Source organism: Stegostoma tigrinum, chromosome 11 (genome assembly GCF_030684315.1).
Source record: "Stegostoma tigrinum isolate sSteTig4 chromosome 11, sSteTig4.hap1, whole genome shotgun sequence".
Classification (NCBI taxonomy): Eukaryota; Metazoa; Chordata; class Chondrichthyes; order Orectolobiformes; family Stegostomatidae; genus Stegostoma; species Stegostoma tigrinum.
The window spans coordinates 17,957,900-17,979,447 of record NC_081364.1 but is presented as its reverse complement, the minus strand read 5'-3'; the positions used below and the strand labels follow the sequence as shown (position 1 = coordinate 17,979,447).

The window sequence follows — 21,548 nt, the reverse complement described above, 5'->3', positions numbered from 1 at the left end:
CTGAACGTCCATCACGGGGTAGGACACCTTCAGAATGCCAGTGCATTTCTGAGTGCAGAGCAGCCTTATAACTATGGTGTGGGTGCCAATGATGCTGATCTTTCAGCAGGTATGTGCTGAGTGTTAACTTGTTCTGATAAGATGGAGTTGGAATTGGACAAGTAGGACGCTGTAGAGGCGTCCCTGAGAAAGTGGTGATGAGCACCTCCTTGAACTATCGCTATCTGTATGGTGTAGGGCCACTCAGAGCTTTTAGAAAGAGTTTGAGGATTACAGAGCAGCACAACTAAAGGAACAGTGATATAATTCCAAGTCAGGATGGTGCTGGCTTGAAACTAACTTTCAGGTGATGGTTCTCTCGTGCATCTGCTGTCCTTTACCTTCCAGATGGTAGAGGTCATGCATTTTGAAGGTACTTTTGTAAGGATATTGATGAGTTGTAGATCCTGCATGATATTGAGCTGCTTGCGTCTCATTGGAGCAAATGGATGGTATTCCGTGACAGCCCTGACCTGGGTTTTGTAGGTAGTGAAAAGGCTTTGAGGCAGCAGGGGGTACATCAGTGACCACAGAATTCTGAGCTTCTGACCTGCTGTTGTAGCCGCAATGTTTAATAGGCTGGTGTCTTCTGTTTCTGCCCAATGGTAACAATCAAGATATTAATAGTGGAGGATTCAGAAATGTTGAGAGGAGACGATTAGATTCTATTTTGTTGAAGCTGATCAAGAGAGGTGATGGCATAGTGGTATTATCACAAGGCTATTAATCCAATGATTGAGCCCATTTTCTGGGGATCTGGGTTCAAATCCCACCATGGCAGACCTTGATTTCAATTTTTTAAAAAAAATCTGAGGATGACCATGAAACTGTTGACAATGTTGTTCATTGATGCCCTTTAGGGAAGGAACTCTGCCATCCTTACCGAGTCTGGCCTACTTGTGATTCTGGACCTGCAGCAAAATGGTTAATCTGCAACTAGTCTCTAGGTAATTAGGGGTGGACAATAAATGCTGGCCAAGCCAGTAACACACTCATCCCATTGATGAATTAAAAATGGTTGTTGTTGCCTGGCATTTCTGGGACTTAAGATTACACGCCCAAGACTGAATGTTCGACAGGTCTTGCTGTTTATGGATTGCTTAAATATTTAAAGAATTACAAATGGTGCTTAACATTGTAGTCATCCATGAATATCCCTGTGACATTATGAAGAAGCAACTGAAGATGGTTAGGCCTAGGCAGTGTTCACCAGCTAAGATGATTGACATCTGACAGTAACTATTTTGTTACAACTAGGTATGACTCCAACCACCTGAGAACATTTTCTAATTCCCATTGAATTCAGTTTTGTTTGGGATACTCGATACCATTATCAGCCAAATGCTGCATTGTTGTCAAGCATTGCCACTCTCACTTACCCCTTGAGTTTATGTTTTTGTCCCTGTTTGAACCAATGATTTCAGGAGCTGAGTGGGCCTGGTGAAACTGAAACTGAATCTCAATGAGCAGGTTATTGCTGGGCTTCTGTCATTTGATAGCATCATAGATAATAGTTTCCAATATTTTGCTGACCATTATAAGTGTCAATAGGGCAGTATTTTCTGGGTTGAATTTGTCCTGCTTCTTGTATACAGGACATACCTTGGCAATTTTCCTCATTGTGGGTTAGACGCCAGTGTAGTACCTGTACTGCAAGTTTTCCAGGGTGTGCTCGAAGTTCTGAACCACAAGTCCTCAATTCTATTCCTGAAAGTTGGCAGTATCCGTAGTCTTTTCATATCCACTGCCTCCAACAGTTTCTTGTAATCATGTGGTGAATAGAATTGCTTGAACACTGGCATTTGAGAGACTGGGCACCTCAGGAGGTGGCCAAGATGGATCATTTTGTTTGCTGCCATGAAAGATAATTTTAGATTCCCTTTTATTTCAATTGCTAATTTTTATCCTGGTATCACTCCTTTATTCTCAAATATTGAAAATTATGCAATTTCAGTTTGTTTCTTTACATACTACATCCAAGTAGACATCAACCATTTTTAATTCATCAGCACGACATCAAGAATGGATAAGTAAAAGTGGTAAACATTTGCAATTTGTGGAGTCTATGATTGAATTTGAAGAGCTTAAATTGATAGGTGAGTCCTGGAAGAGGGGAAATAACATGCATGATTGAGGGGGAAATATTTAAAGTGGGCAGAAAGTGTGTAGGTGGAAATTTATACAGAAGCACCCATCACCCAACTTTTTTTTCCTGACATTGCCCATTTGACACAAGGGTCCCATTATACAATCCTACTATGAAGGATAGTAGGGAGGTTGGCTTTGGTGTTTCGGCCAATGTGTTTGCCGTCCCACTTGAAATCAAAAGGGTCTGATCATTAATACACTGTTGTTTGTAAGAATTTGCTATGTGAAAACTGGTTGCTATTTCTTACAGTAAAATTGTAACTGTAATTCAGTGGCTGTAAAGAGCTTTGGGATAATCCTATGGTCACAAGACATGTAAAATAAACTAAAGTTTCTCTTTTTATTTTGCTGGAGGTTGAACAAATGATTTGTGAACGTTTAACATGACTTTCCCTTCTAGTATTCATTGCCTCAATTTGCAAAGCCAAGTAATCTCATATGCTTTCTGAACTACCATATCAACTTGCTCTGCCATATTCAAAGAATTGTGAATGTGTCCCCCAGGCCCCTCAAAACACTACCAATGATATCCAATGTTAACATTCCCTCATCAGATAAATGCAATTTATTTTCTAATTGGTGAGATTCTAAAGCTGGGAGCTGTCTCTTGTCATTCGTCTTCCTTTCCATTTTAGGGTAAAATGAAAGATAGGAGGAATTGACAAAAGCATGAATAACATGAGGCAAGTGACACAACTTTTCAAATAGCCATTTATTTATTTTCCTAAGAATCAGATAGATTTCTTTTCTTCCAAAATAAATACAAACTGAAAACATTCTAGAAATTAAAGGAGTATCTAGGTTTTTTTTTGCTGGATCGGAGTACCATGCTCCCAGCCCAAAGTATGAAAGGGTTTTTGTATTTTGTAGTACGGTTGTTTTTAATTGTATTTGTTTAAAATGGTGTGTCTGCTATCACACAACACCAGTTTGCTGCCCACTAGAATTACCTGCAAAAATTTAGAAAAGGTTTCATGATGTCCATTTTAATGTACTCAAAGAAGTATTTTTGCTGAAAGCCTAGAAATGTCAAGAGATGTTTACAAACAAAAAATAATTTAAAAATCCTTAGCATAACAATGTACATTATTTACAATGGATTTGCCTAGGGCATAACCTTGAGCTGACTGAGCCATCGATTCATGTTCACCTGTTAACAGACAGAGCTTTTATATAAAATGCGTTTTCCAGGTAGACAACTTCCTTCTGCATTGCACTGTTTGGTGTCCTTGTTCTCCACCAATGAACCACCAATTTTGGTACCCATGTCCTGTGTGTAAAAGACCAGAGGGTTTGTTTTTTTACATGTTTCTTGTTTTGGAAAGCAAGTTACATTTTTTAAAAAAAAAAGTCTGTTTGGGAAGGGAAGTCTACCCAACAAATCTGCAGGCTTCAATATATCCATATTACAATTTAAATATAATTTTACACCTGATGCAAATATAATGAGGGACGCTGCAAAATATCACACTTTGAGGAGTTTGATTAAAGGGTGCTACATCAAACCGTCTGAACCTTCATGTGAAAAAGTGCTCTTGTAGATATTTTTAGTCAACCTGTTCAGATGTCTTGTGACACCTCAAACATATGGGACTTGATGCTTGTCTTGGGAAGGGAGACGGTTAAAAAAAAACAGAAAAGGAGGAGTTTGGGAAAGGAGGTGACAACGTTTGTACTTCATCAGTATTTGCTGAATCAGTACAGAGGAAAACTGCCAAATTAGTGTCATTTCAACATTAAAAGTGAGCCATTAACGGGAAAGAAGATGGCTAGTTTTGAGCGGAGACTGATCAAGATTAAGTTTATTCTTGTCTTCCTGCACAGGTTTATCTTTGAAATGGAGTTTCCTTTCTAACAGCTATTTTTCCTGATAGAACTGACAGTCATAACAATTCTATGACAAAGTTAGGCTGTAGAGACGACAAGGACGTATTCATGCTGTGACAACTTCCTCTGATAGTTATAACTGCATTTAACAACCTCCCAAAGCACTTAATAACCTCAGAACATTATTACTCACTCACTTCCACTACTCATCTGATCTCATTTATTCCCCTTATGACTACTTACCACACTGACCATTTCGTGTGCTAATAAAGCACACTTGTCAGAGAATTATTCACACCCTCCTAAATCAATGCTTTTTCAAAACTTTCAATGTTGTGAAATACCCCAAAAAGAGGTGTTTTCCATAAATAGCAAGCGTACACAACATGCTGCAAATGGAATTCACTATTTTGATCTCATAAGAATTTATAAATTATTTGGGTTACAGCAAAATTATGGCACTTGGTGGAATTCCAAAATGGACACTTGTGAATTTTACGTCCAGATTCCACAAGAAAGAGAACATCAGCTTAGCTCTGCAGATAGACTGCAATAGAGCATGGTCCCTTCCTTGTTTGCAGATCTAATATCACTTGTATTTCAGCTGGGCTTATGTAGAAAAAGAAAAATTAAAAGGAGTACTAATCAAACAAAGTGAAAAGTGTTAGATGTACAACAAGTTGAAAACTGACAGATTTGTCAAAAAATTACAAAATAGATGGGGAATGATTAAAATTTGATTGATTTAATTTAGAAAATAAATTGGTATGCTTTTTCTAAAGACAAATACTCAAACCATTCCAAGGTGAGTCATCTTGTTAAACTCAAGTTTAGCTACGATCAGCTGTAAAGTAGATATGACATAGAATCAATAGAAAAGTCGAACTGTCAATAAATTGAACATTACTGCCATAAGGCCATGTGCTCTGCACCGCAGCCAAATTACACAGCCTCTAACCAGTGTCAATAGTCTTGAAAAATTTGCCACTTTACAATCCTGCTGTTGTCCTGAGCTGGCATTTCTTTTAGGAAAGCAAATAGGAAACTTAATCATGTGAGAGTACAAAAAATCTCTGAAGTAAATTGAAAGTATTAGGAACTTCATTGCAGCACTTATTCATTTAACAGACAGTGTTTCCAGATGTGTTTTGGAATGACTTTGAAATACCAGTGGGATTCATTGACATAAGCAATATATACACACAGGCATTGTACTAATGGAACTGTCATTGCAGCTTGGGGTCTAAAAGGTTTATTTAGCTGAAACCTCTTTAATAATCCAATTCCCTAATGGCAGTTAAGAGTCTAATTTGTTAAATGTCTGCGAGGAAGTCATTGTTGCAATGAAAAGAGAAGCCTTTATTTGTTCATTAAACTAAATTGAACTTTAACCCATCCAAAATTCTTAACCCATCTCTGTAAACTGTTCTTGAAGGACTAGAAGAGACAAGAACTTTGCTGCATGGAATTATAGTTTAGTTGACTTAATCTATCCTAAAACTAAAGGGTGTTGCACTGTAAGGTTGTCACACAAATTAGATCTTTAGTAAAATTATCATTTTTGTGTTCCAATTTAGTCTAAAATACCGAAAGTGATTAGAAACAAACATGGAAGGACAAGCTCAACAATTTGAGCACTGAATTCTAACTCCCAACATCCATACGATCAGAAGCATCTAAAGGTTGGCCACCAAAGCCATTAGAAGCAACACTACTTGTATGGGCATAACGCAGATATGCCCCCTTTAACTTGAACCCTGCATGAAACATAAAAGAGTACCTCTTCTCTTATTTAAAAGTTTGACAAGTTCCAAACTGCATGATCAGAAAGATGATCCGTGGCACAGCGAGCCCAGCAGAGGGAAATTTTGTTTGGAAGGGTGATAAACAGAATGGAATGAAATTGATTAAACAGCATGGTGACAATAAATTGAAACCACATTTCTATAGAGGAAATTCACTATCAAAAATTTGATGTTGATTTATAACTTAATTTGCATTCAATGATGCAACAAGAGAGGAAGGAACTATTACCCAATGAGTGAGTACATGCAGGAAGCTTGAAAATTTAAAAAGATCATGTGTGAATGTTTTGGCTTACTTTAAAAAAAATGCAATTTCTAATTTATGTTTTAGAGTAGTAGCAAGTGTTTTAATATGTCTTCCACCACCCCCCCCCCCCCCCACTGCTCTGTTAAAAAGTGTACAGATAAAACATACACACTTAATCAAAGCTGACAAATTTAGGCAGCAAAGTATTTTTTTCATGGACAAAGTGCATCCACGTACTGAGTATTTTTGAAAGTTCTGGCTTGTCAATGGCTCATTCACTGACCAATTGCTAAATCCAACCGGATTTCCAATAGATGGCTGTCATTTCAGTTCGCCATTATAGAAAGGATAAAAACTGACTGGTTAATGCAGTTTCTAAATATCAGCAAATAAAGCCTTGTACTACATTAGCATTTACTCAGTAGAGGTCATTCGTGGATTGAATGTAAACTAGGTCATGTATTCACAAAGCACACCAAAGGTATTTCCAAGAAAAACAATGATTACACAAACAACTCCATTTCAAATCCTTGAACTGGACAGAAATGTGAATGGTATTAAAAGCTAGAAATTACTGCTGATGATGTTACTAAACAAACTCGGTTTTTGCTATTTGATATGGGAAACAATGCTTTCTTTAAAGTAGCAAACAGCAGAAAATAAAATTTATATACTGAACGTTCATGCATCAATTCTGATAGCAAATACTTCCAGCCTGTAATTTCCAATTTCAAAGTTCCAACAGTGATAGTATCCACCTGCTAATCTCATATTTCTATGCAGGTGCAGCACAAGATACCATTAGCTGAAAGAGCCTGTTGTTCAATTAACTATTTCTCTTTTGAAGCTCTATTCATTCCTTGAGATGGAGTTGTCATTAGTGGGAAGCTTGAAGCCTTGTGCAACTGGAGGGTACAGGAGGGACTGAAATGTATTGTTGATGCACGTGACAATACTGATGATTTAATGCAATGATTTTCCTTTTGCTCTTATTACAATTTGGAAAATAATTTATAAAGAGATCACCTTTGCTGATTCGATTTCAACTGTTGACACTATGTCAACCTAAGTGGCATTTCAGAAGAGTTAGAGATCGCCCACCAACAGTAAAAGTTCACAGAAGTCATTAGCAAATTTCATATTCACTTTAAAAGAAAAAGAGTTTCCCAAAGGGATATTCCAACCACATAAGTGCTTTAACTATAAATATCCCTCTGCAAAATTCATGCCCCTACTGGATTTATAATTATTTGAAACAGCTTTTCTAAATAAAGCCCATTCCTCAGATCGTCTACACAATCACACACACACTAGAAATCCAAGTAACCTGAGTTTTTTTCAATGTCAATTTAAAGTTATTCCAAAAGCTGGCCAATACTGGTTCTCTACCTGCCAAACTGGAAAACACCCAGCTTCTGTTCAATGCTGCCCCATCACAGCATAGTTATTGGTACATGCAATTTTGCATTACCCACAGCACGTTGCTGCACTCAACTACTTTTATGTCCAACTCTCATACTGAAAGTCACCGTGTTTCTGGGAACCATGAAGGTGGGCACAATAATGTGACAGTTTGTTATTTATGTTCCTGTCAGTCACTGCATTCAACAAGCAGCATGTGTAACAGAGTCATGGTTAGGGAAATAACGTGCTTTCATATTGAGCTTCAGGAAAGTAAAACAGAAGATGGTGAAATCAACTCCAAGGTCAATGAACTCATTCTTTATCCCCCAAAACATTTGATATAAAAATCAGATTCAGGATTTTACTTGCAGATGGAAACAGAAATGATAAATCTGTCTTGGGGCTTCATCTAAAAAGTCTTCTCTTTGATAAAATGTTTCTAAATTAACAAGACTTCAAAACCAGTCTCTCCAGATTCTCCATAACAATTAATTTGAGCACTTAATGGAGTGACAGTACACTTCTTTAAACTAAAGTAATGATGGAGTGGGGTAAGGAGCACAATATTTAGTATTTAAAGTTTGACCCTCAGAAGAACTTAAAACATCTCCTGGCCAAGAACAGATATTCTCATGGCAGCCTGTCCTGTAAATGGAGTTGGGATTGCTCCCAGACTTGGATTTCAGTCCAGCAGTAGCAATATCACGTTTGCTGACACAGTTACTGTATTATATAAGGTGAAGTACTTTTACAGTACCTAATAATATTGAAATCCTTAAAGTTTTCTATTATTGTAAATGCTGACAAAGTCTAAAGTTTTCAACAGTGTTGGACTGACAACTCCCACACCAGATGGGGGGCACCTAATTCCTGCCCACAATAACAGCAGAGCTTTATGACAAATACTTTCCACCTAACAAAATAACCTGGTCATTAAGAATCTTTTCCTGGGAATATCTGCTCTTGGGAAGGATTTACTTGATTTCTGTTCGACTTCACCTACAAGAGGTACTAACTCTTTTACATGTAGAAATGTTAAAGGTAAGCTCAAAATGTCTACTGGGTCCTCCCAAGAAATGCTGGCTTTGAACACGTGCATTTATCAGCAAAGATTATGTACACAATAGTTCACGAAGAGGGGTGATCTAGAATACGATCAGAAGCAGAGACCCAAGTTAACTAATTCCCCTTTCACATAACACCCAACAGTGAGATCAACAGCAAAATCTCCATTTATACCCAAGCGAAAATCACCATAGACCAGAGAGTAATTGTGACCTCCCTGGTTTATGTGACTTAACATTATCAGAGAGTGCTGACAAGGTGTTTATCCACAATGAGATATGTTCTGTTTAATTAATTTGCATTTTCCAAGGCCGGGGAGTGGGGGGGGAGGTGGGGAGCATTAAAGTACATAACAATGGAAGTAACTCTTCCATCCTCCTGAGACACACATACAGTATTCCAGCTTTCTTCCCAAAACCTTTTGCTATCAATCACAGTTTTCGATTTACAGTAACATAGATGCCGACTTTCACCAGAAAGCAATCTCTATGATCAAGTTTTAAGCATGGGCTTCAGGAGAACAGAAGGCATCATGCACCTGGCACAATACTGTGAACTTCTACATTCAAGAACATACTTGGTGATTCTGTCAAACCTCTATTCAAAACCAAAGCCCCTGCATGATCTAACTGCCTGATATTTATACAACACAGCATGTATCTAAACAACTCATCCATGACCAAATATGGTGTCTGTTTTGGATGGAAAATGGCAGCAAATTAACTGAAGATTGTTAAAAAACACTGAACAGGTAAACGCAACAAAAACTATTTGCTTTAAAAATAATGTTCCATGTAGCCACAACAAAGATGCTCACATTCTCTCTCAAGTGTCCACAGACTTGGAAATCTAATGATCCTGTTCACCAGTCTTTCTAAAGTACAGCCTCAATGTCCAACTCAAAGTAGAGAACAATTGCATTTCTAGGTTGATTCAATTACCTATGTAGCCTTCCAAAAGTACTTTTAGCCAGTTGATTATTCAGTTAAAGGAGATATCAGACCCTTTCCCAAACAAAACACAGGTGACAATATGACTGAACAAAAATGCAATGTTATTTATATACCAGGGCTAGCAAAAATGCAGTTCTAACAGCCTGTAAAGCTCTGATGACAGAAAATAAGTGACAGTCAGTTAAGAAAAACATATCTGTCCTAGAGTTCAGAAAGTACTGCCAGCATAATTTAAGCCAAAGGGCAAAAACAAGTTGAATGGGTCATTATCATTTTTTGGGCATGTTCCAGGATTAACTCATTTGGCAGAAGGTCAGACAGTAAAAGTTTTCCTGTAATTTTATCAGGCAAGCCAATGGTTAAATCTGAAAGCACAAATGTGCATTTTTGTGTGAGAAACCCTAAGGGCCACAGATACATCTGCAACTGTATACATGAACAGATAAGTGTACGCAGTACATTTAATGTCAATAATATGTCTTCACTGATTTTATGGGAGGAACAAGACTATAAATTTAATGAAATGACAGTGTATATATTATAATTTGTTTGTTTGAAGTGTGGTATTTAGCAGCAGGTTTAAAATCAGAATTACTGTCCCAAAGTAATTAGAGTTGTCTTTATGTAATTTGAAAACAAAACTGAATCTAGCAGTGAACTTACTCATTTTCATTATGATAGACACTTTTCTTCACATTTCATTACTGTCAATCGTTTCAACTTTTACTCCCCTCTGGTCACAGCACCTTTCTCACTTTCCTTTTTAGGTCATCAGTATTAGTTGAGTATAGCTTTCCTCAACTGAAAATTATAGATAGATAACGTAATGAAGGAATTTTAAGTTCTGGCATAAACCTGTTCTTTCCAAGGGATTTCATTATGTAAATATGATCATAAGAAATGGACTTCATACAGGAATTGCAAGTCCATAATACCACTTATTCATAATTCTAAGTAAAAGAGTTAAGGCAATCCACGGCTTCACAGTATCCGATGTTCTATATTGCTCAATTAATGCTCTGAATTTAATTAAAGCCACTTGTGTGGTTTCTGATTTTGCCAACTTTTATATAAAAAAAACTAGACTTAGAGGTTTAGCCAGATCTCATGATTTTATCCCTTACTTTAATTTTGTGTTTTAAAGAACGGTTTGAGTCTTGTTTAACACAGTTTAGTACTGTTGGAATAGCTGCTCTGCTTCCTGTTTTCAGAACTCATGGCTGTCCATCGGCTCATGTCTAGCGGCCAGCACCGTTCTGTCTCTGCTCCGTACTTTATAGTTTAAAATTCAGTGCTTTGAGACGGTGCAGTCTTCTGCATTTTACACTCAGTATCACTGAGTTGCAGGTCCATTTTTATTTTAAAAAAATAAAACATTAAAAAATGAATGAAATTTCTATGGTCAGTCAGTGTCACTGGAATCGCTGCTCTGCTCGCCCTGCACCTTGCTTCGATGTTGCATGGCACGATGATATGCTATCTGCACCGATTTCCTGATGTTTGATTTCCTCCCCTCCAACATCTTCATTTTATCCAGGGTCTGGTCCACGCCAAGAGGTACGAGCTTTGTTCGAGGGAGCCATTGCCTGGGTAATAAAAACACATTATGTACCAGCACTGTATAAAAGTGCCTTATGCAAATAAAGTAATTTTTCGCCAACATTTTATTTTCCATCATCTTCTCTTCCCCAGTCCCACCACTTAAATACATGTATCAGTTAAATATACCCATTGCAAAGCCAGTAGTTATTATTCATTCCTAGTCATCCTGAGAAAGTAGCAATGTTTCTTCTTGAATCAGTGTGTACCCGCATGGTATAACTAGATGCCTTATTAAACTGCTCACAGGGTAATTTAGAATCGATTACATTAGAGCTGAACTGGAGGCACATGTGGGCTAGAACTGGTAAACGTGGAGGGTTTCTCCCTAAGAAACATATGTGAATGAATTGGGTTAACATACCAATCTGAGAGCATCCTCATCACTTTAACTGATCCCAGCTTTTTATTTGCAGATTAAAAAAAAACAAAATTAAAGCTCTTAGACTGCAATTGTGGGACCTGAATTCATGCTGTCTGGATTATTAGCAAAAATATCTAGAATACTTATCTCAATAGCAGAGAAACAAAAACAAAAATTGCTTTGATTAAGTAAATTTATTTCAATGTAATTTCAATCTAATCAGTTAGAGCGATTGGGGAGCTGGAAGTCGTCCTTTTAGAGCTGAGGAGATTTTTTTCTCTTGGAGAGAGTAGTGTGGATGTCTCCACTTTAAACATCTACAGAATACATTAATATACAAATTGTGGCTTTATAATGGAATTCAATGATTTTTATTAATGTTGCATCAATATCTACCAAGTGCAGAGCATGTTTTGAGGTTAATAAGTCCACTATAAAGCTCCAATTTGTACATATACTTTAACAGTGCACAAAGTTGCTGTTTGAACCAATGCATCTATGCTGAATCTGCTAAATAAATTGTACTTAATCCCATTGCCTTGCTGTCCTTCAAATATTTATTTACGTTTCACCTTACTGCCAGTGACAATTTTAAATTGGTGATATCCTAAAACCTACAGTATCTCAATCTAAGCTGATTCAAGCCCGATTGGTTTGTGGTCACATGGTCTGAACAAGAAAGAGAAGTTCTTTAAATATTACCATGTTCTTTTGTTGTCAAAGAAAAGAACGAGGTAGAGGTGTTCCCGAGCTTCCACAGTCATTTGTTCTCCCAACTTGAGCACATCAAGTGGTGGAACAGGTATTGGAACACCGTGATGGTACAGCCCTTCCCGAGGCATCTTCGGATCAATAATCTGTAGTAGTTATAGATATGCAACAACATCACTGTGAATAAATTCTCTTTTCAAATATAGTTTGTACCCAGATACTTTAAAACAATTTCTCTTAATATTAAAATTACAAATACACATTTTATTAGGTTTATATTTTGCGATTGTCTCTTTTAACTTAAGACTGAAATGGAGAAATGAAAGGGGGCATGTTCCACGCTCCGAATCTTGTATTGCCTGACAGTAAACCTGGATGGATCGGTTGTTAAAAGGTTAAAGGGAATATGGTGCAAGATATTCACATCACTTCGCTTTAAATAAGACGAGAGCATCTGCAGTAACTGTGGGTAGACCGTTAGTTTCCAAGTCTCACAGGAGATATTAAGAATATCAGGTTTATAAGTGGCTAAATAAATTATTTAATTCCAAGCTTGAATCCAAAGGAAACCTAATTACTGTTTCTATCTGTATGCAAAGTCCATGTGATACAGTTTGGCATGTGATGGGATTTGCGAGGGGAAGGAGCAGAGCAAGTCACGTTGTACTGGGTTATAGGGTGTTTCTAAGGTATCCTTGAAACTCTCTGAGACAAAAGGTGTGTACAAGAACTTGAGAGATAGAAAGCTGAGGAAGTCGTAACCAGTCCTGCACCCAAAGCAATGAAAATGATATCTTCATTACTCCCCATACAGAGACAGTGGGAGCTCATGCTCAAATTTAAGAGAGCAGGTTTGTGATGATTTACATTGGAAAAGACTGGAAATTTGCCTAGCTTTGGCTAGAGGAAGGAATTGCTAAGGTAACTCGCACTTTGAAAGTTAATTCTAAGATTAGAAGGTAATAGAAATGTCCATTTTAGGGACATTGTAATGCACAATAATGGCAAGAATTTCCAGTCGTCTGAAAAGTTAAATGGGGTAATTTTTCTGTAATGTAGAGTTTAAGTTATCTGCAAAAACATTGTTTAGTCAATGTTTTGTTTTAATTTGTATGTTGCAGTTAAAGTCTCAAAACTTTAATTCTTCTCATACGATCATTCCAGTCAATGACTAGAAATTCAAATATCTTTTTAAAAGTGATCGATCTCAATGAGGACCGCAACAGCAACCAATTGGTGCAATCTGAAACCTTCATACCAGACCTGTTCTTTGTAATGAAATATTAGCTACGGTTTGTTCCATTAGAATGAGAAGGAACATAGAAGCGCTCAGTGAATGGTAGCACAGATTCAGGAGTGTGCCCTGCCAGTCCTTTGTAACTGCAGCTTCACACTGAAATTTGTGGCTGGGTTTGATTGAGGTCCATCCACCATTGTTTCTGTGTGAGAATCCTGGGCAATTCAGTTATTTTATTACTGAAGGATCACCTGTTACTGCAATGGCAGGACAGACTGGCATCGCAGATTATCAGTGTGTGCTGAGAATCAGAAGCTGGTGCCAAATGCACATGCACATTGCCACTAACACCCATGGAACCCTGGTCACTGTCACTCCACGGGCAGCACTATTCAGCATCCCATTCTCCTGCCATACTCAGTGTTTTTGGTACCTCATTCACCATCTCTACTCGATTCTTCACTCCAACATCGACTGCCAATATCTCCCATTCATCACCTGGTAAGGCAACATGGTGCAGTGTGGGAGTGGGGGAGAAATGAGCAGTGAGGAGTCAGGAGCAGGACAGAGAAGTGTTTGGAGCAGAGCAGAGCAATGAGGAAATCACAGTGCAAGGATATGAATTTATCGCTCCTATCCTTGATGCAGGCATCTCACTGCTGTATTGCTGGCAATGACGTTATAAGCAGTATGCTTGCATAGGCGGTCAGAGCATCCTCTGCAAATGCACTGACAATAAACGTGACCTTTTACTAATGGAAGTGGAACATGGTAGACCACTGAGGTAAAGCACCACAAGGTAGCAGTGGGATATTGACTAGTACACATGATCTCCTGATCTTGGCTGTGCTGTTTTGCATGAGGCCATTTCAATAATGCTATACTTCCAGATGGAAGAAATGGAATTCTGGAGAATATGATATTGTGGAGAATGATTTTAACTCATTATGCATTATGAAAAGTTTTATTTTCAATCAGAATGTTGAGATATTATCAGCATAATAAAACATTCTATTTCCAACATAACGTTGTGTCAAAACTGTGTCTAAATTTGGGTTCCTGCTATTAAATCATTGACAGGGAAGGAGGTGTATTCTGCAGGTATGTTCTCACATAAGCCTAAAGGTTTCCTCTTAATTCCTATTACCAGCATATTTTACAATTTAACTTTTTCAGATCAGACATAGCAGTAATCTTATATATCATGAAATTAGTGACTCACATGGGAAGTCCCTGCTTGGTGATGTCAAACAATGGCCTCCCGTCAAGGTGGTTGAGCAAGGAATACCTACTTAGTCAAATCGGGATCAAAAATTCTCTTGTATAAGAAGAAACTTTCTTATGGAATGTTATAAAACAGGAATAATTTAGTCTCCACGAGTTTAATTAGAAAGGAAAAGGATTAAATGGCCTGCCTATTAGCGTTCCCTCTAATTTTCGACTGGCTGCACATGCCTCTGAGGCCCATCCATGGCAGTGGCTTCCAGGACTGTGCACAAAATATCCCAATAACTGCATATGTGCACAGCCTAGAGAAAACGTTGCCTCCATATTTATTCCTCAATTGACATCACGAAGAAAGATATCTAGTTATTATCACATAGGTGGCTGTGGGAGATGCTCAGTGCTAATTAGCTGCTGTATTACAACATTGATCACACTTTAAAATAAAAACTAATTGGTTGTAAATCACACAAGACAGCCTATGGTCATGAAAGGCACTACATAAATTCAAAACTTTTTTGTCATTGAGGAGTCAACAGACAGAATTCAGCTGATTTGCATGACTTAGAAAGGGTGGACGCTGGGAAGTTGTTTCCGTTAGGCGGGGAGACTAGGACCCGTGGGCACAGCCTTAGAATTAGAGGGGGTTAATTTAGAATGGAAATGAGGAGACATTTCTTCAGCCAGAGAGTGGTGGGCCTGTGGAATTCATTGCATTGGAACACAGTGGAAGCCGGGATGTTAAATGTCTTCAAGGCAGAAATTGATAAATTCTTGATCTCGCAAGGAATTAAGGGCTACGGGGAGAGTGCGGGTAAGTGGAGGTGAAATGCCCGTCAGCCATGATTAAACGGTGGAGTGGACTAGATGGGCTGAATGGCCAAACTTCCACTCCTATGTCTTATGGTTTTATGATTTATTAGCCCAAACCTTTCAATTTGGGAAGAGACCTTGGCTCAATGTAACATTGTTGATGCACTTCAGGACCCTGAGTAAGTCATAACGTGTATATATCCATGAAATTAATGTGAGAAGTTTAAAGTTCCTATTCTCAGTTTAACCCTGTTCATATTGCTCTGTGATTCCAACAACACTGGGATCAGTTGACAAGGATCGTGGATCCTTGGACTATTTGGCCAACAGTTCCATGAATTTTACACGGATTCACTTACAGCTTTTGAAAGCAGGGATAAAATTAGTGAAATGCTAAATACATCAGCTAGAGTGTAAGGGGTTGAGGGGAAAGAAGAGGGTGAATTCGGTCAGGAGTGAAAGGGGTGATGGGATGATCAGCACCATCAGGGACAGGAGGGGTGTTGGAGCCATTCGGGACTTAGAAAGATGCATTCTTGATCAGTAGGGGAATCAAGAGTTATGGGGATAAAGCAAGAAAGTGGACGCAAGGAATATCAGTTCAGGAATGATCCTATTGACTGACAAAGCAGGCTTGAGGGGCCAAACAGCCCGATCCTATCCCTATATCTTATTGTCTTAAAAAGGGCAAGGTGGATCAGCACAATCAGATATCATCCACAGTTACAAAACTAATAAAAATGCCCAAGTTTCATCATTTATACAGAATTATAACTTCTGGGAACTAAAAGACAAAGATAAGAAGTGACACATGGTCAAGAAACTACCAATGAACAGCTCAGAGGTAAAATGTCCTGCCCGCTGTTCCTTTTTCATACACTTTAATTCAATGGACATACCAGAGCTGGGTAGGATGGGTACCCCCTGCACTTTGCCCAGACCAAATCCAGAGACTCCAAAGGACTGTCTTCGTCATCTGACATCCAGCCTGTAGATCGGCTTAATCCTTTACGCACTGTTACACAAAGAGAGATTTAGCATAGTCAAGAGATTTTTAAAAAGAATCCTTCATGCTATGTGCAGCGTAAGAGCAACTAAGGACAAAGAGATATGAATTTTTTTTTGTGAAAGAAATCAGGTAATTACTGGACTTAAAGTAGGTTAGTTTACGTGTTTATCTTGTATTCCTATCAAGACTGTGGGCCAATAACTTTGTACAAATTCACCAGTGACCTCAGTATTTCACCGTTCACAGCAATTAGTACATGTAACACAGGATGAAGATCAGACTCAACATACTAGGTCTACTCATGACCTTGCTGGACTATATATATGAAGGTAAGCGAAGGACTAAGGCACTGCTTCACAAACTAATTAGCAACGTGACCCCCATCCTAAATCACGGCTATTTTATCAACACCATGTTGGGTGAGAACAAAGACTAGCCTGGCAACGATGGTGACAAAGGGTGGCACGGTGGCTCAGTGGTTAGCACTGCTACCTCACAGTGCCAGGACCAGGGTTCAATTCCAGTCTCGGGCGATTGTGTGCGTGGTTTGCATGTTCTCCCCCTGTCTGCGTGGATTTCCTCCAGGTGCTCCGGTTTCCTCCCACAGTCCAAAAATTTGCAGGCTAGGTGGATTGGCCATGCTAAGTTGCCCATGGTGCCCAGGGATATTTAGGTTAGGTGGGTTAGACATGGGGAATGGGTCTGGGTAGAATGCTCTTTAGAGGGGAGGTGTGGACTTGTTGGGTCAAGTGGTCTGTTTCCACACTGCAGGGATTCTATAATCTATGACCCAATAAATGATTGCACATATTAAAAAAAATCTTGAAAATAAACTTATTCCCGTCTCAGCTGATGGAACGATAGCTCTGGGAAAACTACAAATCCTGAATCCACGTTAGTCACAGGAAAGGCGTTCAATGGAGTATCCCAGGAAGCAATTAAAATTCAGTAACTGTTATTAGAAGGCTGTTTCATCCCTTAGGTAATAATGGAAACTTGAACAAACAACATGGAATCCCATGATTGGGTTATTTTAGTCTCAGACTTAAGTTAGTGGCCAGAAGAATTCTGAAATATATTTATTTTTGGTCTACCCCTTTGTCCTTGAAATAGTGGAGAAAAAAAAACACTAGCCTTTTATAATAACCACAGTTTTAAGTATTTGGAGCGTTAACGGTTAGTGATGAGGGGAAAACAGTAGTACTGGCAGTATGTGGGGAGTATCTGAGGAGATTGAGTGATGGCATTTATGTTTGGATGAGTTGAGTGTGAGGATATGAGAAGAGTTTGCAATTTGCACTAGGAGCATTTGATATTTATTGAAAGCAAATAATTGGCATTAAACAATGGGCTTTGGAGAGTTGGTTGGTATGATAGTAGTAAAATGTTCCTGGAAAAGAGGAAGTCTTTGTCTTCATACATTGCACATGTTTATTAATATTATTTAAAAATTCAAATGGAATGCAAATTAACAGTGGAACTGATTTCCCGCTGATCCCCACTTGGCACCTGAAACAGGTAAGAAACTGTGAGAACCAGCCCCCACCATTCGATGAGCACACTCCCAAAGATAAACTGGGGAGTAATGCAAAGTACAAATTAAGGACATTCCAGAATGTTTTCAGATACTTTGACTGAAATAGGTGGGACTTGAACCCAGGCCACCTGGCTGAGGTAGAGATAGTACAAGAGTTCTTGCTGGACTATGTTCAGATGTTTTCTAATCAACCTGTTTAGAAATGTTATGATACACCTCCAGAGCAAGTGAGACTTGAACCTGGGCCTACTGGTTCAGAGATACGGACACTACTAGTATGCCACAAGTGGCCTCTCTGAACATTTTTATTTTTTAACTCATATCAAAGGTGCTCTTACACACAACTGAATGTTTTCTTTACCCCATCACCAAATCAACTATGCTAATTAACCACCACCACCAGTAAATCACGCGTGTTTTCCAATTGATTAATTTACCTACAAAAGCCATAAAGGGCAACATTGACCATTAAAGGTGAGTGTGAGTTACGGTGACAGGGAGGGGGCTAAATCAAAATGGATCTCGACATTTATAATATATGAAAAATATTAATTATACCTAATATGATGAACAAGCTCTTTCCCTAGTGATACAACACAAAGATCGCAATAGGGAGTCAAATTAAGATTTCTTAAAGATAATCTTTCACTTGGAATCTAGGCTACCTCTACACAGTGCAAGGAAGGAATGATGCAAAACCAGAGAAGTGCACATATTTGCTCAAATCTTTTCTCCTCAGGATTATATCCATTCCATGAGCAGTAACTAATGTGATCCTTGTGGTATGATGCAAACAACTGCAGATGCTGGACATCTGAAACAAAAATAAAAACTCTGGTGAAACTCAGCAGACTGGCAGCATTTGTGGGGAAAAAGCAGAGTTAACATTTTCAGTGCAGTGACTGTTCCTTAAGACCAGTCTCAAAATGTTAACTCTGCTTTCTCCCTGCAGGTGCTGCCAAACGTGTTGAGTTTTGCTAGCAATTTCTGTTTTTTGTTTGAGGTGCTCACAGGATTCGCTAAAGCAAAATAGATGCAAAACATATATTCTGCATTAAAAGTGAAAGGAAAATCACTAGTCACAGAAAGCGTGCACAATATATCTCAAACAAATTATTAAAAAAAAAGGTCTGGTCAGGGCAATTCAAACCTTGACAATACTCTTAATTATGATTGTATTTTTATATTTATTGATATTTAATATACTGTTTTTGAAGTCTGTCAAAAGAACTGATAGTGCTGGAAACACAAAAGAAGCCCATTGGCAGCTGCAAAGAATAAAGATACATCAACCTTTCAAAGATATACATGCAAAAAATTAACTAATGTTACCCACATGTACTTCTCAAGGATTTTGTCTATGCAATTATATTTTGGCCTTGTAACAATAGAACTTTGATCTTATTCTTTTCTAATCTCCATGGAAAATTATATTTGTTACATAAAGGAAGTTTCTCTTTATTCACTTTTCATTGCTAAGCAATTATATTCTAACATAGCATAACATTTAATAGACAATGTGACATTTTGTACAATGTTACATATGAGGGTATATACATATACACGTGCATACACATTATGTTTTCACGTACGTTGCTACTAAAAGGTTAGGTGCTACTGCTGTTGTCGAACTTGATAGGGCATACAAAACTTTAACCTTTTCACCTACCTCATTCAGAATAAACTTTAATCTTCCTTGCTTGATAGCATCATTTGTGTTTATGACTTGATAGAAGGAAAATATTTTAGAACTTAAGTGACAAATTCTAAAACTTGTTTAACCCCCTCCAAAAGTGGACTCACCACCATGTCCATGTCTGCTTGATCCAATGGGATAAGATTCATTCTCTGTACAGGAAGTGTCCTCACTACTATCTTCATGGAAATTCACTCGGGAAAAAGAAGGCTTCCCTCGTCCCTGCTTCGAGGGGGTTGTGCTGGTGTGAGGAAGAAGACTTTTTTTTAGGATAGATGTTTCAGTTGATGGTCCCTAGGAAATGCTGCTATTTGCCACCCTGTCAATGACTGATGCTGCTACTCATATTTGCATTTACGTCCTCATTTTCTCATAACTTTGACATTATGTTGAAGAAAAATGGAACTGTCATGAACCATGTCGCTGCATGGGTAGAGAATTTCAATTTAAGCAGCACACATCACAGATCTAATCCAGCCATGGAAACAGAGCATCAGACAGGAAGACTCAATTTCTCAACATGTCTGTTAGACCATTATTCCAAAAAAAACGGTTATATGTTATTAACTCTGTATAACTCAAGAGATGTTGTTTAACACCAGAGATCTACCAATGATATGCTGAGTATATACTTTGAATATATCCTTTTTCAATGTGTATTGTTGCCATAAACAGAAAGTTGACTGTTATGCAAAAACTTTGTTATGCACTACTGTAACTAAGGCAGCCAAGTCAGTGCTTGTACTTCAGTTACCTCAGCTGGCTGAACAAGCGGTTTGCAATGCATAGTAATGCCAACAGCACAGCTTAATTCTCCTATGGGCTATGGTTACCATGACGGCCCTTCCTTTCCAACCTCTCTCCTTGCCTGAGGCATGGTTACCCTCAGGTTAGGCCACCACTGGTCATCTCTCTCAGAGCAGCCCTATGGTCTGACGGGACGTTGGCAACTTTACATTTTACTACGCTCAAGATGATTTAGATTCTGTTAATTTATTCTGAATAACAATTAACTTTTGTTAATCAACAAACTCTGTGATCAACCTAACTGTGATTATGGATAACAGTCAGTACAATATTGACTATACATTGAGTGCATTGTGCAGATAAACATTATTGCATCAGTGAACCAAACTTAGGCACAGCAAGACCAAAAGCAGTGAGAAGATCTTTCTTGACCACCTGAACAAGGTATAGTAAGGTCAGCAAACATCCACACCCTCTACTGCAGCAGTGCAAATTTCTATTTTTAATATCAGTCATCATTATAACCTTTGTAATTTAGAGTGGAAATTGAGCACCAAATCTTTGTTTCATTTAGTAACTATATTACTTATAGATATTACTTCTAATTAGTCAACTTGTGCCCACAAATATCAGTTATGGGTTATCTTAAGAGGAAAGACTGGGTGTTATTGGGTTTCTAATCATTGAAGTTCAGAAGAAATGAGAGGCGATCTTATTGAAACACGTAACATTCTAAGGTGAATTGACAGATGAATGCTGAACGGATGTTTTTCCCTTGTGGGAGAGATTCATGCTAGAGTGTCACAGTTTAAAATTAAGAGATGTAAAACAGAGATGAGGAAAAATTCTTTTCTCTCAATGGCAATTTTTTTCTACAGCGAGCAGAGGTGGGATCATAAATATTTTAAAGGCAAACTAGATAGATTTTGGATTAACAAGAAAGTTAAAGGGAATAGTAGATAGGCAGGAAATTGGAACCACAATCAGAACAGCCATGATCTCAACAAATGGCAGAGCAGGGTTTAGGGGCTGAATGGCCTACTCCTGTTCCTAATTCACACATTTGTATATATGGTACTGCTGGAGGAGGATCCGTGCTATAGGTACAGCCAGAAACTTGTCC

General features: G+C 38.2%; 1 protein-coding gene across 2 annotated transcripts in view; it reads right to left on the bottom strand.

Annotated features, from left to right (window-relative positions):
• Positions 1-2,884: 2,884 nt before the first annotated feature.
• Positions 2,885-21,548, bottom strand: part of brpf1 (bromodomain and PHD finger containing, 1) — a 61,418-nt gene continuing 42,754 nt past the window's right edge. For both annotated transcript variants that reach the window (XM_048547722.2, XM_048547723.2), the window contains exons 10-14: positions 19,786-19,919; positions 16,336-16,451; positions 12,154-12,308; positions 10,933-11,074; positions 2,885-3,457 (exon numbers count right to left, since the gene is read on the bottom strand). In XM_048547722.2, coding sequence (XP_048403679.1) covers positions 3,341-3,457; positions 10,933-11,074; positions 12,154-12,308; positions 16,336-16,451; positions 19,786-19,919 — 664 coding nt within the window. In that variant the 3' untranslated portion in view covers positions 2,885-3,340. The remainder of the gene's footprint in view (positions 3,458-10,932; positions 11,075-12,153; positions 12,309-16,335; positions 16,452-19,785; positions 19,920-21,548) is intronic.